Source organism: Aquarana catesbeiana, linkage group LG08 (assembly GCF_042186555.1).
Source record: "Aquarana catesbeiana isolate 2022-GZ linkage group LG08, ASM4218655v1, whole genome shotgun sequence".
Lineage (NCBI taxonomy): Eukaryota > Metazoa > Chordata > Amphibia > Anura > Ranidae > Aquarana > Aquarana catesbeiana.
Window position 1 is genome coordinate 286950521 of NC_133331.1, and position 18198 is coordinate 286968718.

The 18198-nt window shown below is 44.2% G+C and overlaps 1 protein-coding gene across 1 annotated transcript in view; it reads left to right on the forward strand.

Moving 5' to 3' along the window:
- Positions 1-18198, forward strand: part of LOC141106770 (uncharacterized) — a 177774-nt gene that overhangs the window by 79143 nt on the left and 80433 nt on the right. The window contains 9 exon segments of the mRNA XM_073597697.1: positions 1780-1944; positions 6190-6333; positions 6484-6640; positions 6755-6852; positions 6953-7091; positions 13559-14211; positions 15947-16339; positions 16421-16759; positions 16841-17188. Coding sequence (XP_073453798.1) covers positions 1780-1944; positions 6190-6333; positions 6484-6640; positions 6755-6852; positions 6953-7091; positions 13559-14211; positions 15947-16339; positions 16421-16759; positions 16841-17188 — 2436 coding nt within the window.

The following is an 18198-nucleotide window of genomic DNA, read 5'->3' on the forward strand; positions in this document are numbered from 1 at the left end:
TCAAGTTACATAAAGATATGCATTGCGGGAAAGAAATAAAGTTCTCATTGGTAAACCAAAACTCTTGTTTTGTTTCATATGTACTGTTACCACTGATCGAATATACTGGTGGAGCCAAAGAGGGACATGAGAGCTCAAGTATTTGGTCTGTTGGCCTGTGGTTTTTAGAGAGTACAGATACTCACTATTAAGAAAATGGCAATGGATGATGAAGAGTCTGTGACAGAGAGAGGGAATCAATCTTATTTGCTCTGACATGCACTGTGAGCTGTAAGGTCTTATATAGACAGGTGTGTGGCTTTCCTAATCAAGTCCAATCAGTACAATCAAATACAGCTGGACTCAAATGAAGGTGTAGAACCATCTCAAGGATGATCAGAAGAAATGAACAGCACCGGAGTTAAATATATGAGTGTCACAGCAAAGGGTCTGAATACTTAGGACCATGTGATATTTCAGTTTTTCTTTTTTAATAAATCTGCAAAAATGTCAACAATTCTGTGTTTTTCTGTCAATATGGGGTACTGTGTGTACATTAATGAGGAAAAAAATGGACTTAAATGATCTTAGCAAATGGTTGCAATATAACAAAGAGTGAAAAATTTAAAGTGGTGTTCCACCCAAAAAATAAAAAATACATGAAAATTCCTAAAAAAAAACATTTGGAATTTTTTTTTTTTAACTCGCCTCTAAATGCCTGTTGCTAGGGGGTCCCTCGTAGTCTGCCTATTTCAGTGCCTGGGCTGGTGACATCACTTCCCCCTCGGCATAAGGAAGGACTCGGCTCTGCTCCCTCCCTCTTGTCAATCACCTGGGACCCATTACAGGTCCCAGGTGACTGAGCGGCCAATCCCGTATGCGCAGTGGGTGCCCGGCTGTGAAGCCACAGCCCGGCGCCCACAGTTGCAAGGCCGGCGCCGCCGAACGGAGGGGGAGGCGAGCGGGGCTTCAATCCCCCGCATCGCTGGACCCTGGGACAGGTATGCAGTATTTGTAGCTGCTGACTTTTCTTTTTTTTTTTTTTTTATGGGCCCTCCTCTTTAAGGGGGTCTGAATACTTTTCGTCCCCACTGTACGAAACAAATCCGAATATACGAAAACAAATTCTGAATATACGAAAGGAATTCCAAACTTACTGTATGAAACAATATATGAAAGGAATCAGAATATACAAAACAAATTCTGAAAACTAACAATTCTAACATAACGAATATGCCGAAACAAAATTATTAACTTAACAAATGAATCCAAAACACCAAAAGCACATTTTTTCTCTTGTGGGCCCATTACTTTCCATTCCTATAGGTAAGCAATGAGGATAAGCTTCTGGGGGCTGCCATATTATTGTAGCCCATATATGAAGACACGTTAGCATACAACTACAGTGAATGAACATGTTGAATGCCTTAGAAATTCATTCAACATCTAAACATTCAGACGGATTTTTAAATACTGTATTTCACTATATAAGCAGAGTTTACTGTTAAAAATAAGTGTGAAATGCAAGACTCCGATGGGTGTAACAAGATGTCCGTTTGCCACCTTCTTACTGTATTCTTACTGCGGACGAGTGCAAAGTGCAAAGTGTAGCAAGATGACCATGATGGAACGTCACTTCCGTTACAAAATCTGACGAAACACCCTGCTCTCAGCTGACAACAATTTTTGGTGGGTCCTAATAGAGGTCCTCAGGTTTGAGCATTATTTTACGATGAACAGTGTGTTCCTCCAGGTCTTCTGGTCTACAACAAAATGGCCGAGAAGAGCCAATCTTAGAAGAGCCTGCCTTTTACCCATGATGCTGAGCATTGTGAGGGGGGATGGGCACTATTGTTGCAGGAAGTGAATGGAACAGAGTTGGGAGCGATGGAGGCAAACTGCACCAACCTGACGGAGAGGATATTACGGCTCACCCTGGAGATCATCTACCTGCTGACCGGGGAGGTGAGGAGGATCCTGAGAGCACCGCCAACACGTATTTTTGATTGATACCAGGCCGAAAAATTACTTCCCTCCAGGTTGATTTAAAATCCCAGGGAAAGGGTCTAATGGATGTGTTTTTTATTTACTATGTTTATTCGTAACATTTTTTTACCCCTAAAGTATGAAGGTCCAAACACATCTTAACATGTGAAACCAGTTTTGCAACTTTGACCCGTGTTTGTACTTAGTGAATCCAGGTGAATTAGACTTTTTTTTTTTTTCAGGACAAATTGCACCTTTATTTGTTAGCAAATGTAAATGGATATCTCATGATTTATTTATTTTTATTTTTTTTAATACGACAGGAAAAACTGTCCAAAAAAAGATATATTTTTGAAGTTTAAGCTGGCCATACCCCATACAATTTTCTTATTCAATTTCCTTTAGATTTACTTTCAACTGTGTAATATATGGGCCTTGCCTGATTGCATAAAAATTGAAAGTGTTTAGATTTGACCTCATATTATATGGTTTTGTTAAATCTAAAGGAAATCTATAGATGAAAATTGTATAATGTATGGCCAGCCTTAGCTGTATATTTCTTGCCATTACCACAGTCCATCACCAAGAGCAACCTAAAATAAATTCTCCCACACCTGATGATCACAGTGATACCACGTAGTTGTATGTTCTTTGTTTGTATATGTAGTAGGTTCAGAAACGATAGTGCACATTTTAACCCTTTCATGACTAAGCCTATTTTTGACAAGTTAAAATCCAGATTTTTTGCTAGAAAATTACTTAGAACCCCCAAATATTATATATATAATATATATATATAATTAGCAGAGAATCTAGAGAATAAAATGGCGATTGTTGCAATATTTTATGTCACACGGTATTTGTGCAGCAGTGTTTTAAACGCAACTTTTTGTGAAAAAAGAGACAAAAAAACAAAAAAAGTAAAGTTATCCGAATTTTTTTTGTATAATGTGAAAGATGATGTTACGCTGACTAAATAGATACCAAACATGTCACACTTTAGAATTGCACGCACTCGTGAAATGGCCACAAACTACGGTACCTAAAAATCTCCATAGACGACACTTTAATTTTTTTTTTTTTTTACGGTTACCAGGTTAGAGTTACAGAGGAGGTCTAGTGCTAGAATTATTGCTCTCGCTCTGACGATCACGGCAATACCTCACATGTGTGGTTTGGACACCATTTACATATGCGGGCGCGACTTCCGTATGCGTTTTTTCTTTGCCGCACGAGCTTGCGGGGATGGGTGGCGCTTTAATTTTTTTTTTTTATTATTATTTTTTACATAATTAAGTGTTCTTGCACAGCAAGACCACTTACTGTTATCTCACATATTACAGCCAAATTTACCACCCTAACTCCTCCGACAGCTTTTGCACTACATAGACAGTAATATACCGAACCGTGCGGATTGTTCCCGATGGTGTGCCAATTACTTTGTGGAACGTTTCACCAAATGGTTCACAAAATATCGTCGTTTTTTGCGGCGAAATTGGTCCCATAGGAATGAATGGCGAAATGTTCAAAACTAGAGTGGGAGGTGACAAAATCTGGCAACCCCATGATCAGCTAAAACATTATGAACACCCCATGAAAAAAAATAATAATAATTTTTGAAAAAAAAAATCATTTAAAAAAAAAAAATCATTTTTGAAAAAAACAGAGGCTGGCTGTACAGTTACTGATCACTATGATAGCCAACTACAGGCTATCACAGCGATTATGTGATCGAGAGCTAGTCTTGTTCGTTGTTATGAGACCTGAAGCTCTTGTGTTTTTTTTTTTTTTTTTTTTAAAGCAGCCTTCACCCTGAAGTCGAAGTCACGCTGCCCTGACTCCTCCCCTCTCCCACGTTGGACATTCAATTTTTTTTTACTGGTGATATTTATTTGGTGACTTTCTTATTTCTTCTTATGTTTTTTTTTCACTTGCCTCCTTTAGGTCCCGAACGAGCCCTGAGGCACATCAATGCACACATGGGATTTTTCCTGGCTATCTGCGCATGCGTGTGGTTTCCCTGCACATGTGCAAATACAGCTAATAGGGAAGTTCCAAAACGTTGCTGTCTTGGTGCATGCGTGGGAAATCACCTGCATGTGTGCAGATATGCTGAATGGCTTTGGCAGGATCTAAAGGCTGGGCACATGTGCAGGGCTGTGGATAAGAGGGTACCACCAGTCCTCCTGTTCTGGGCCCAGGCCAGCAGGGTGAATCATAGGTGGGCAAGGAGGGTGATCGGCAGCTGAAACCTGGATTCTTCTCCTTTCCCTTCCAGCAGCTTTCAACTTCTGCATAGAGAGCCATACAGGGGAACGGTTCCAGTAATTACCGCCCAGCCATATCGATCACCCTCATACTGTACCCCCTGCTACCCTGGCCCCCCTGTGTGTCTCCCCCACAGTGTTGCCAGCTTCTCTCCTCTCCTTCCTGCCGGAAGCTGCAAGCACACAATAGGATCCTTCAGGATGGACAGTGGGGAAAGGGTCCGGTAAATATGTCATATTTACCAGCCCCTTCCTTTCTTGAATGAACACAATGAGTGATCGGTACCGATCACTCACTGTATTCATTCATAACTGAAGCATAGTCATTTCTGTTTATTTGGAGGGAGGGGCCCTTTCAGGTTGGCTGTATGGGGACCTGTGGTTTATAACAGCAGCCCTGCACATGTGTGCACACAATATAATGGTGGCGACAGGGAAGCTTCAGAGCAAGATGGAATTTACGCTTTAATTTATTATTGTCAAAACGAAATACAGTGGAACCTTGGCTTACGAGCATAATCCGTTCCAGAAGAATGCTTGTAATCCAAACACTTGCATATCAAAGCGAGTTTCCCCATAGAAGTCAATGGAAACAAAGATAATCTGTTCCTCAATGACTTCTATTGCATGCAATACCGCATATGGCCAGAGGTGGGGGGGCACCGGAGAGCCTCGGAAATACTCGGGGACAGCTCGGCTGAACTCGGAAAGGCTCGGAAACACTCAGGAATGGAGTATTTCCGAGTGTTTCCGAGAATTCGTCAGTGATTCTGAGTATTTCCGAACATCCGAGTGTCACCGGCGCCCCCGCACCTCTGTCCAACTGCGGTACTGCACACCCCATTGGCTTGAATCCTGATCGTTTTGCGAGACAACACTCACAAACCGAGTCAGGATTTTTTTAAAAAGTTGCTCCTCTGTCAAAACGCTCGTTAACCACGTTACTCGTAAACCAAGGTTCCACTGTAATCAAATTTAAAACGTTTTTTTACCTGCAGGTGCCTCATGGGCAATTGTTTATAGATCTGACGGATTTTTCATAGGTATCGGAGATCAGTTGCATATGCACGGTCTGCCCATCTTAAGATGGATTTTGCCAAACTTCAGCCATAAACAAGACCATTTGGGTCACATTAGTGTTCCTGTTTGGACTTTGGGAGGAAGGAGGCACAGCTGACACATTTTAGGTGGAATAGTGACTGGACAAGTGGTCCAAATGTATCCGGCTGATTTGATGTTAGGATCTGACGGCCAGGACTGTCTAAAGCAGCCTTTCTCAACCTTTTCAACACAGGGGAACCCTTAAAATAACGTTGTGGTCTTGGGGAACCCCCTGCTAAAACTGACTATATCTACATCTCATGATACATTAGTGATGGTCAGTGGGAAGAATGCTCCTTACACTTGTGGTCATTAGGAAGAATTACCTCTCAACAAATAGCTAAAAAAGATCAATGGTGTCAGCGGGAACTTATCTGAGTGGCAGAAATTGCTCAAAGGAACCCCTATCAACCTCTGGAGGAACCCTATGGTTCCACAGAACCTTAGTTGAGAAACACTGGTGCTAAAGCCTCCCTTAACATCTATTAAGGGGTGGTGGTATTATACTGCTCTGTACAGTACTCTTCTGCTGTAAAGGGGTATCCTCTTAAGTCTAATCAGGCTCAGGACCTTCTCAATGCACAGGGTGCCTTTGTGCTCCAGCCTTGCTCAACACCTATGTTCTCCCATTTTTCAGATCGCTATCAATGATTCGGGGTAGCAGCTTTCTAGATAGGTGTGGAGTGTGTGCAGTGTTTGATCATACATTTTATTTGCAAAAATGAGAAGAAATAATATTACCTCTGAAAGGGAGATACTTTCAATCAGGTAATAGCAAAGAGGGGTGATGATGGGAGCAAGTTGTAACTTCTGTTGTTGGGGAATGTATATAGTGATTGCTGATCTCTCTCCACAGGATAACATAGTTGTGAAGAAGACATCAGGAGATGGACAAAACCCTATTATGGTCCCTCTACATTCCCTACTGGTTCCAGAAAGAAACCATGAGCAGAAGATTCTACAAGTCACCAAGAAAATAACTGACCTCCTGATGAGAGAGGTGAGCGGTGCCGGGACATTATCCAGAAACAGACAAGGGATGTGTCTGGATGGTGACTGTATCATTGAGTGTGTCAGGTTCCTATAAGGTGTCAGGATGTCTCCATGGTGTAGAGGCATTTTTACTACTTTGTTTTATATTTATATTCAGAGTGAAAACTGGAGCAATATTAATGTTAGTATTAAAGAAGAAATAAAAGAAGAGGATGAGGATGATGGTGTGAAGAAAGAACTGGAGTGTTTAGAAGGACACAAGGATCTCTACAAGGACGTCATGATGGAGAATCAGCCGCCCCTCACATCACCGGGTAAGAGGAGACTTTATTGTAAAGGAGAGAGCAGTACGGAGGGTCCACCTAGATCCCCCATCATCTGATAAACACATAGAAACAATGTATTCAGTCAGTGTGTGTTTCCTACAGATGGATCCAGTAATGGGAACCCACCAGAGAGATGTCCTCCTCCTCTGTACTCCCGGGATTCCACAGAGGAAGGTCACACCATCCCTCACCATCATCAGGTAGGTGGGACTGAAGATGTCCCAAACTTGGCTCTAAACTGATGATATCCTTCTATGTAGTCTCAGTATAATAGTACTCACAATCATTTTGTGCTTTTAGGGGGAAGAAGTGATGGGTATAAAAATTGTGATTAAAGAGGAAGAAGAGATGTATGAGATAGATGATCAGCTCTCTATAAATGAAGATGAAATGATGGTGACAATTACAAAGGAGGAATCCTCTCTTGATGGCAGCACAGGTAAATATTATAAAATACAGCACTTCACATGTTTATTATAAACATTCTTTCACATTTCAGTTTATTGTCATCAAGTTTAGGTATGCAGATTGTACACCATATGAAAGGTCCATCTCCATCCCTCAATATAATGTCATGTTCCCAACAAATAAGGAGGAGATACTGTACACCATATGAAAGGTCCATCTCCATTCTTCAATATAACGTCATGTTCCCAACAAATGAGGAGGAGATACTGTACACCATATGAAAGGTCCATCTCCATTCCTCAATATAATGTCATGTTCCCAACAAATGAAGTGGAGATGCTGTACACCAGGGGTCTCAAACTGGTGGCCCTCCAGCTGTTGCGAAACTACAAGACCCATGAGGCATTGCAAGGCTAACAGTTACAACCATGACTTGTAGGTCTGCAACAGCTGGAGGGCCACCAGTTTAAGACCCCTGCTGACACCATATGAAAGGTCCATCTCCAGTCCTCAATATAACATAATGTTCCCAACAAATGAGGAACCGCAGTTTCTGCACCTCCAGCACTGAATGGGGTGCTGGAGGGTCGACTGATGCTGGTTGCTGGGGGATCTATTGTTGCTGGTTGGGGGTCTATTTTTGCTGGCTGCTGGGAGATCTACTGTATTGTTGCTGACAGAGATCTGTTGTTGGGGGGTATTTTTTTGCGGGAGGGTCTACTTTTTGCTGTGGGATCTATTTTTGTGGGGGGAATGCAGTTCTGACACCTTCAGCACTGAATGGGGTGCTGGAGGGTCTACTGAAGCTGGGTGCTGGGAAATCTATTATCACTAGGGAATCTAGAGTTGCTGTGGAGATCTATTGTTGCTGGTGGGGGAGCTCTATTGATGCTGGCTGCTGAAAGATCTACTGTATTGTTGCTAGCAGGGATCTGTTGGGAATATTTTGTTGTGGGGGGTCCTATTGTTGCTACAGGAATCTTATTGGTGGGGGTTTATTGTTGCTGGGTGGATCTTTTTTTGCAGGGGGGATCTTGCTGCTTTTCTTGTTATCACTAACAAAGTCCATACAAATTACTTGGCACTAGGGATGGGCCAAATGACCCCCTGTTCGGTTTGCACCAGAACTTTCGAACATCGGGATAGTTCGGAACTCTTGATGAAAGCAAGAATTGGCCTTGCTGTCAAAAATTGCAATTATATGCACCTGTCAAACAGGTGCGGAAAAATTGGTCTTTGGGTGTTAATTGTGCCCATGAAACCTACACCAAAAACATTCTTCCAGATGAAATCAGCACCCACAACACTAGGCAGCCTAGAGGTCCTGCAGAGATTCCACATCCCAAAAACACCTAATCAGCGACATCGGCATCAGGGGCTTCATAGCTGCTGGTAATCCAGGACCGATTCATTTTGATAAAAGTCAGATGGTCCAACGGAGTCTGTGGACAGGCGCGTTCTATGATCTGTAACAAAACCTCCAGCAGCACTGAATGCCCATTCGGAAAGCACGCTGGATGCAGGGCAGCCCAGCAGCTCAAAAGCATCCTGGGCAAGTTCTGACCAGTGGTCTATTCACATGACCCAGTAAGCCAGTGGATCGCATGACTGGAAAGCTCTCCATCTCTGTTTTCGCCCCTGGATAAACGTCCACCATGTGATGCAGACGCATCCGATGGAATATGGAAGCTCACAGTCCTGGGCAGCGAGGACTAAAAAAATTCAGAAATGCATCACTTAGGCAGCTGCCTTTTCCACCGCTCCTCTCTTGACCAACAGAAGCCTTAAATCTACGTTTTCCACGACACTGTAACCTACCAGTCGGGAAAAGCATTCAATAAACTTCTCTTAAAGGTGTCCTCAAGAGATTTCATCTTCTGCACTCTCTGCGGGGACGGGATGAGTTCTGAGACTGTCTCCTTTTAATGGTGGTCAAGGAGGGTTGCCAACCAATAGTGATCCTTTTCCTTTATGCCATGTATTCTTGGGTCCTTTCGCAGGCTTTGAAGCATGACGGAGACCATGCACTGCAAATTTGCAGAGGCATGAGAAGCAGACTCCTCTGGGTCACTGAGGATTACAGTATCTGGAACTGCCTCCTCCCAGCCAGGTACTACTCCCAAGGGTTCTGCGGATGGAAAACCATCTCTTACTGTTTGACGTATGTCTTCCTCTGCTTCAATGCCTCCGAAACTGCCAGAATCCTCCCCCTCCCCCTCTCTCTCCTCTTGTGTGTTCTGTGGCATAGGAACAATGATGTCTGCATAAAGTGGGCCTTGAGAGAAAAGGAAGTCCTTCTCTTCATCCCGCTGCTCTGCCTCGAGTGCCTTGTCTGTAATGCCATGCAGAGTCTGCTTCAGCAGGAGCACAACAGCATTTGCATCACCGATGCATGCATTGTCACAGCTCACCATCCTTGTGGCCTCCTCAAATGGTAACAGTACAGTGCATGCATCCTTTTTGAGCAGCCATTGGGGTGGGGAAAAAAAGCTGAGCCGGCCTGAGCCTGTCGTTGTGCCATACTCACACAGGTACTCTTTGATGGCCCTCTGCTGTATGTGCAGTCACTGCAGCATTGCCAAAGTCGAATTCAACCTGGTGGGCATGTCACAAATCAGGCATTTTACAAGCAGGTGAAATTTCCGCTGAATTTCAGCCAACCGAGCACTGGCTGTGTATGACCTCTTAGAATGGCTACACACTCTTCTGGCCTGCTTTAGTAGATCTTCCAACCCTGGGTATCTATTTAGGAAATGCTGCACCACCAAATTGAGACATGTGCCAGGTATGGCACATGTGTCAACTTCCCCTGTCTAAGGGCGGACAGGAGGTTTGTGCCATTATCACACACCACCATTCCTGGCTCCAGCTGGCATGGTGTGAACCACCTCTTGGCCTGTCCCTGCAGAGCTGCAAGAATCTCTGCTCCGGTGTGGTTTCTGTTCCCTAAACACACGAACTGAAGCACTGCATGGCACCTTTTAGCCTAACCCATTGAATAGCCCTTTGAACGCTTAGGAGGTACTTGAGGTTCATACGACAATTCAGCAGAGGAGGGCATGGAGGAGGAGGAGGGGGTAGAGCTGATGAATCTGGCATCATCGCCAGCCGTATGGAGACATGGTGGCACAACAAGCTGCAGTACTGAGCCCTGTCCTGCATCCTTATGAGTTGCAAGCAGAATTACCCATTGTGCTGTGAACAAAATGTATTGTCCTTGCCCATGCTTGCTGGATCACGTGTCAGCAGTAACGTGGACTTTGTGGCTTACTGCCTTGCCCACTGATGCCACAACATTGGCTTCAATGTGATGGTAGAGAGATGGAATGGCCTTACGTGAAAAGAAATAGCGACTGGGAACCTGCCATTGTGGTACGGCATATTCTGCAAATTCACAGAAGTGGGCAGAATCCACCAGGCGGAAAGGCATAAGTCGTAGAGCCAGCAGCTTTGACAAGCTTGCATTTAGACGCTGGGCATGTGGGTGGCAGGGACTGTATTTTTTTTTTCTGCTACAGCAGATGGGGCACAGAAATTTGCCAGCTATAGTCTACAGCTGGTGGTGTGCTGCTGGCAGATAAGCTGCAAGGACCTGGGACACCCTGCGCTATATCATCATCCCTGTCAGTGGAGGCTGCTGAGAGGTCATGAGGTTTAGCAGGGACAGACTGAGGTGAGTACGGAGGAGGGACAGGTTTGTGTCCCTTTTTTTTGTGGCTTTTAGGTGCTCTTGCCAACGGGCTGAGTGGTGGGAGGCTAAATGCTTTGTCAAGCATGTGGTACTCAAATGGTTGGTGTTTTTGCCACTCTTGATGCGCTTGAGACAAAGTTTGCAAATAGCAACAGTGCGATCTGCTGCACATGTACTAAAAAAGGCCCAGACAGCTGAGCTGTGGGAAGTGGGCGGAGGAGATAACAGCTCCACAATGTGATTGAATAGGGTGGCTGCTCTCTACTCCTCCATGATGGCTGCCACGTTGGGGTTGTGCCTCACCCTCACTTTCCTCCTCTGCTTTATCTGGCACCCAGGTCGACTCCATGACCTCATCATCATCATCTCCTCCATCCTCATTACCACTGGAGACAACTTGGCAATACCCTGCAGCTGGGGGAACATGACTGCCAATTCGTGTACCAGTGTTCTCCATTCTCTGTAGGCTCATGTTCCTGCCTTCCTCAACCTCTGAACCAACATCTGAATCAAGTAATGGCTGTGCAATCGTCAAGGAGCAAGTGGCTGACACTGTGTTCAAATAACTCAGCTGACTCCTCCATGATTGATGGCGGTGCTATGGCAGGAATAGTTGTGGACAAAGAGGCAGGTTTTGCCACTCTGGCAGCTGCAGGGGAATGTGCACCAGTCTCTGCTTGGGTGACGGAGGATGAGGATGGTTTAGTAAGCCAGTCCACCACCTCCTCTGCATGCTGTGGCTGGATAGCACAGGCAACATCACTAAACAGAGAAAACAAAGCCCTGCCTGAGGACTGACCACATCCATATTTGCCTGTGTACACTATATTATACTGCAATATACTATGTCAAATGTGCAGTAACACACAGAACTATATGGCGTTAAGCTTGCAGTAACGCAATGAAATATACAGCGTTAAACTTGCAGTAACGCGCAGAACTATATGACGTTAAACTTGCAGTAACGCACGGAACTATATGGCGTTAAACTTGCAGTAATGCAATGAAATATATGGCGTTAAACTTGCAGTAACGCAATGAAATATACGGCGTTAAACTTGCAGTAACGCAATGAAATATACAGCGTTAAATTTGCAGTAATATATTGAAATAAATGGCGTAAAACTTGCAGTAATGCACAGAACTATATGGCGTTAAACTTGCAGTAACGCAATAAAATATACTGTGTTAAACTGTCACTACACTAACACTGACTGAACGATCCCTACATTCACACTAATGTAAACATGTGTGGTCGCACTACACTCACACCGAACTATCCCTACATTCACACTAATGTAAAGATGAATGGTCGCCCTACACTCACACTGAACTATCCCTAGATGCACACTAAACTGATATTCTACACTGACAATAGAATCAGAATATAACACTATAGCACACTAACTGTCTAATAGCACTGAACAGAGCCTCTCTCTCCACGCCGCTATCACACTACAAATGGTTGCTATGGTATGAATACTTTTATAGTGTGGGGCGGGATTAGGAGCAATGAGCCATGATTGGATACAGTCATCAGGACAGCGTCCAATCATGGCTCTGACAGTGCTCTGTGCCCTGATTGGACGAAGCTTTCACTTCTTCAGACAATCAGGGCTTTCAATGCACTGTGCGGTGGAGCACTGCATTGTGGTCGTTTGGGGGGCAGAACAAACGGTCGAACAACCCTATAATGCGGTTGTTAGGAGAACTTCTGAACAGCCAATGTTCGGCCCGAACTGTTCGCCCATCCTTACTTGGCACCACAAAATGATACTTGTTTCTGTATTCTCTGAAAGGGGCAGTACAGGGAGGTGGGTAGGTGGTTGAACCAAGAGACGGTGCTCGGAGGTGGGTAGAGGGCAGTGACAAGGGGTGACCCAGAAAAGAGGAGTACCTACACCCATTCTTTAAGAAAATAGCCCCGTATATAGCCATCATTAAGCCTTCTCCTCAGAAGGTGTGTTCTACCAGCTACAATGGATTAGATTTGTAGAGCTGAAACATGGTCAAGTTTTCATCCACAGACTGGATGTGGATTTGGATTAGGAGGTGGGCTTTGGATAGAATGTTTTGTCTTGAGTTTTTATCTGCTGTATTTTTTGTCTTGGGCCATACTGGAAAAACAAATCTTACTTGTAATGCCCTTTTCATGTAGTCACTATGGCAGGGCATGCTTATGCCGCGTACACACGATCGGGATTTTGGTCGGAAAAAGATATGATGGCTTTTCCGACAGGATTACGCTCAAGCTTGCCTTGCATACACACGGTTGAACAAAAGTTTGCTGAACTTCTGACCGTCAAGAACGCGGTGACGTACAACACTACGACAAGCCGAGAAAATGAAGTTCAATGCTTCCGAGCATGCGTCAAATTGTTTCCGAGCATGCGTAGGAATTTTGCGCATCAGAATTGCTACAGACAATCGCATTTTTGGATAGGAACTTTTTCCGACCGAAAAATTGAGAACCTGCTCTCAATCTTTTGCCAGCTGGAATTCAACCAGCAAAAGTCTGATGGAGCATACACACAGTCGCATTTTCCGACCAAAAGCTCTCATCGGTCTTTTGCTGGCCGAATTTCCGATCGTGTGTATGTGGCATCACTCCCTTCCTTGGTGTTTAATTGTCTTTTTTTTTTTTTGCAACTATATGTGGTATTGAGGGTTGTTGGCTTAATGTAAATGTAATTCTTCCTTCTAATTCTTGCCCTTTACAGGTGGGCTGTCAAGGTGACTACATGGCAGGGTATTATCAATAAGAGCAATTTGTGATTTTTAATTGTTGTTATCAATTTTTCCAACAGGAGGACCCAAAGGTGATAGTGGCGTGACACAGTGTTCTCCAGGAGTAAGCATTGTTACTCAAAATGTACATCACAAATGTAATCATACGGAAAGATCAACAGATCGGAATAAGTCTGAGGAGTACAAAGAGAAATCGCATACTATTATCCCAAAGGTCCAACCAAGCCTTCGCAGGGCAGATCTATCCCCAGATCCTTATAGACCCGAGGAATCTTCTCCCAATAACTTGCCTCCTTTTCAGGAAAAACGCTACACGTGTTCCGAGTGTGAGAAGTCCTTCAAGAAGAAATCCAAACTTATCGAACACATGAGAATACACACCGGGGAAAAGCCCTTCTCGTGTCCCGAGTGTGGAAAGTCTTTCACCCAGAAGTCCCTACTCAACAGACACCAGAGAGTCCACACCGGCGAGAAGCCCTTTTCCTGTGCCGATTGCGGGAAGTGCTTCCCCAGTAGAGGAAACCGTGATAAGCACATGAGAATCCACACCGGGGAGAAGCCCTATTCCTGTAACAAGTGTGGAAAGTGCTTCTCCGATAAAGGGAACTGTGGTAAACACATGAAAACTCACACAGGTGAGAAGTCATTATCCTGTCCGGAATGCGGCAAATTTTTTGCGCAGAAAATGACACTAATCATCCACCAGAATACACACCTCTGAGGCTGCTGAAAAACTTATGGTGACATTTCATAATCAAAATCGTTATGCTAGTAGAACAACTGTACGATAAAGATGAGGCAATCTGAAGGGAGAAGTAGTGTATAGGTAACCTCCTTACAGTAGAGAAAAAAAACACTGGAATGCATTACCATGAGTCCAATAAACCATTCTTTATCAGGTATGTCAGGGGATGATACTGGTAAGCTGCCTTTCACAAGATGCCACTCCCCCAGAGAGACAAAATAAATCTCTGAATCAAGACATAGAAAACACACACACAGCAGAGGGCACCATCTAAGTGCAGCATTAAAACATTTATTGTATGATAAAAACAAATTGGCAACTCGCATGAAGTATATTTGTGAAGGCATGTTGAGCATAAGAAATCAGAACATCCAAGGAACCCTGTAGCAGAGGTACCAAGTTCAAGGATTGTGCAGCACTTCCACTGGCTGGGTAGGCATAGGAAGCTCAGAGCACTTCCTGTTTGGGAGGAGACTCCAGGGGAACCCATTGGATGATGTCGGACACCAGGGGATGTCCTGGGGCCATAGCTTTGTGTTTCAAGGTGCTCCTGCCTTTTGTCAAGCCTTGAAACCTGTAGCCACGCCCCCAGGATGTTCCCTGGCATCCAACATCATCCATTGGGTTCCTCTGGAGACTCCTCCTAAACAGCAAGTTCTCTGAGCTACCTATGCCTAGTTAGGATGAAAATACATTTCAAGGCTTGACAAAGAGGCAGGAGCTCCTTGAAACATGTAACCATGCTCCCAGGACATCCCCCAGTGTCTGACATCATCCTCTCAAGTCTCCTCCCAACCAGGAAGTGCTCTGAACTTCCTATGGCTACCCAGCCAGCAGCAGTGCTGCACAATCCCTGGGTGGGATGCCTCTGCTACAGGGTTCCCTGAATGTCTTGATTTCTTATTCTGTACATGCTTTCAGAAACTTACTTCATGTGAGTTGCCAATTTGTTTTTAGCATACAATAAATGGTTTAATGCTGCACTTAGATGGCGCCCTTCGCTGTGTGTGTTTTTATGTCTTGAAAGGATCAACCAACGAATATGGAAAATTATAGTTTCATTCTTACGGTGTGGTCTCTGTTTTTCAATTTCTAATTTATTGTTCATCTTCATGTTGTAGTTTTGCTTAAAACTCAAACTTTTCCCTTGTCCATTCTGCGAATATTCCCCTCTTCCTGTTGTATCAGGCAGACAAAAACTTTGGGGAAAATCTCTCCAACAAGCACACAGGCATCCATAAAACTCTTTATTTAGTAGGGTGCGCAAGAGATTGATTTTTTTTTTTTAGGGCTGTACATGCCACCAGTGAAAAGACTTCTAGCCCCAATGATAGTTGTCAATGGGACAAGGAACCAGGAAATTTCTCAACAGAGATACAGACAACAATAACCTGACAGAGACTCCATTCAATTAAATTTGGAAAAAATTCTTTTGCCTGAACTTTCATTTTAATAACTAAAGTTCTCTGCGAACAATGGTGGGGTCTCAGGCTGTCCTTCCTGCTACATAACAGTATTCATTGCGTTACAGCAATAAAATAAAGTTCTCATTTGTAACCCACAGTATGGTCTCTTGTTTGATTTTATATGTATTGTTACCACTCATCACATTTGCTTGCCCTTCTTGTGTTCTGAGTGTGAGAAGTTCCTCAAAAAACAATACAGATCTCATTAAACACCACAAAATCCACATTGTGGAAAGGCCCTTCTCATTTGCGGAAAGTCTTTCACCAAGAAAGCCAAACTCGATAAACACCAGAGAGTGCACATTGGCGAGAAGCCTTTACCTTGTTCCAAGTGCGGAAAGCGTTTCTCTGGGTATTCCAAACACAAACACCAGAGAGTTCGTACTGGCGAGAAGCCCTTCCCCTGTTCCAAGTGCGGAATGTGTTTCTCTGGCAAATCCAAACTCAATAAACACCAGAGAGTTCACACCAGTGAGAAGCCCTTTCCCTGTTCCGAGTGCAAAAAGTGTTTCTCTGAGAAATCCAAGCTCAATAAACAGCAGAGAGTTCACACCAGTGAGAAGCCCTTTCCCTGTTCTGAGTGCAAAAAGTGTTTCTCTGAGAAATCCAAACTCAATAAACACCAGGGAGTTTGCACTGCCGAGAAGCCCTTCCCCTGTTCCTAGTGCAGAAAGTGTTTCTCTGGGAAATCCAAACTCAATAAACACCAGAGAGTTCGCACTGGTGAGAAGCCCTTTCCCTGTTCCGAGTGCAAAAAGTGTTTCTCAGGGAAATCCAGACTCCATAAACACCAGGAAGTTCACACCAGTGAGAAGCCCTTTCCCTGTTCCGAGTGCAAAAAGTGTCTCTCTGGGAAATCCAAACTTAATAAACACCAGAGAGTTCACACCAGTGAGAAGCCCTTTCCCTGTTCCGAGTGCAAAAAGTGTTTCTCTGAGAAATCCAAGCTCAATAAACAGCAGAGAGTTCACACCAGTGAGAAGCCCTTTCCCTGTTCTGAGTGCAAAAAGTGTTTCTCTGAGAAATCCAAACTCAATAAACACCAGGGAGTTTGCACTGCCGAGAAGCCCTTCCCCTGTTCCTAGTGCAGAAAGTGTTTCTCTGGGAAATCCAAACTCAATAAACACCAGAGAGTTCACACTGGTGAGAAGCCCTTTCCCTGTTCCGAGTGCAAAAAGTGTTTCTCAGGGAAATCCAGACTCCATAAACACCAGGAAGTTCACACCAGTGAGAAGCCCTTTCCCTGTTCCGAGTGCAAAAAGTGTCTCTCTGGGAAATCCAAACTTAATAAACACCAGAGAGTTCACACCAGTGAGAAGCCCTTTCCCTGTTCCGAGTGCAAAAAGTTTTTCTCTGGGAAATCCAAGCTCAATAAACACCAGGGAGTTCGCAGAGGCAAGAAGCCGTTTCCCTGCCCGAGTCCAGAAAATGTTTCTCTGAGAAATCCAAACTCAACAAACACCAGAGCGTGCACACCGGCAAGAAGTTCCTTCCTTCTTCTGAGTGCAGAAAGTGTTTCTCTGATAAAGGGACCTGTAATCAGTACACAATGACAAGCTATTTTCCTGACTAGAATAAGACAAATGTTTGGCGCAGAAATTGACACAAATTCCCTACCAGGGAACACACGCCGCCCAAGGCCTCTGAAAAACATTTTGATTCATAATTTATTGTGCATCTTCGTTTTGCCTAAAACTCAAGCTTTTGCACTTTTAATTTTTGGGGATTTTCCCCATCTTCCTGTTGTGCCATGCAGACAAGAATTGAGGGAAAATCTCTCCAGCAAGCACACGGGTATCAATAAAACCCATTTATTATATAGTAGAGTGGGGGAAGAGTTTGCAGAGTCTGACTTTTATGGATTTATGTGCCCCCACAGAAGACACCTTCTGTCCCGATGATAGTTGTACCTGGGACAAGATTTTAGAGGCATTTTCTCAACAGGGATGCTGATCAAAGTAACCTGAGAAAGGTTCTCACCTTCTCCATTCTAGCAAAAGAAAAAAAAATTGACCGGATTTCTACTTTACATAGTTATAGTCGGTAAGGTTGAATAAAGACACCAGTTCATCCCATCCAGTTCAACTTGTGTGGGTGTGTGTGTACTGTAAGTGTGTGAGTTTATGTTTTTTAATAAAGGACTTGTCCCAAGCCGTATCATGTCATTTTTACCATTTACACACTTTTTTTGTGAAATGGTAGGGGTACATTTGTCCCCCGTTACCATTTCACACAGGGGGGGCCAGGATCTGGGGGTCCCCTTGTTAAATGGGGCTTCCAGATTCCGATAAGCCCCTCTGCCCACAGACCCCCACAACCACCGGGCAAGGGTTGTGGGCATGAGGCCCTTGTCCCCATCAGCATGGGGGCACGGTGCTTTGGGGGGCTACCCCAAAGCACCCTTCCCATGTTGAGGGCATGTGGCCTGGTATGGTTCAGGAGGGGAGGAGGCGCTCTCTCGTCCCCCTCTCTCTTCTTACGGCCTGCC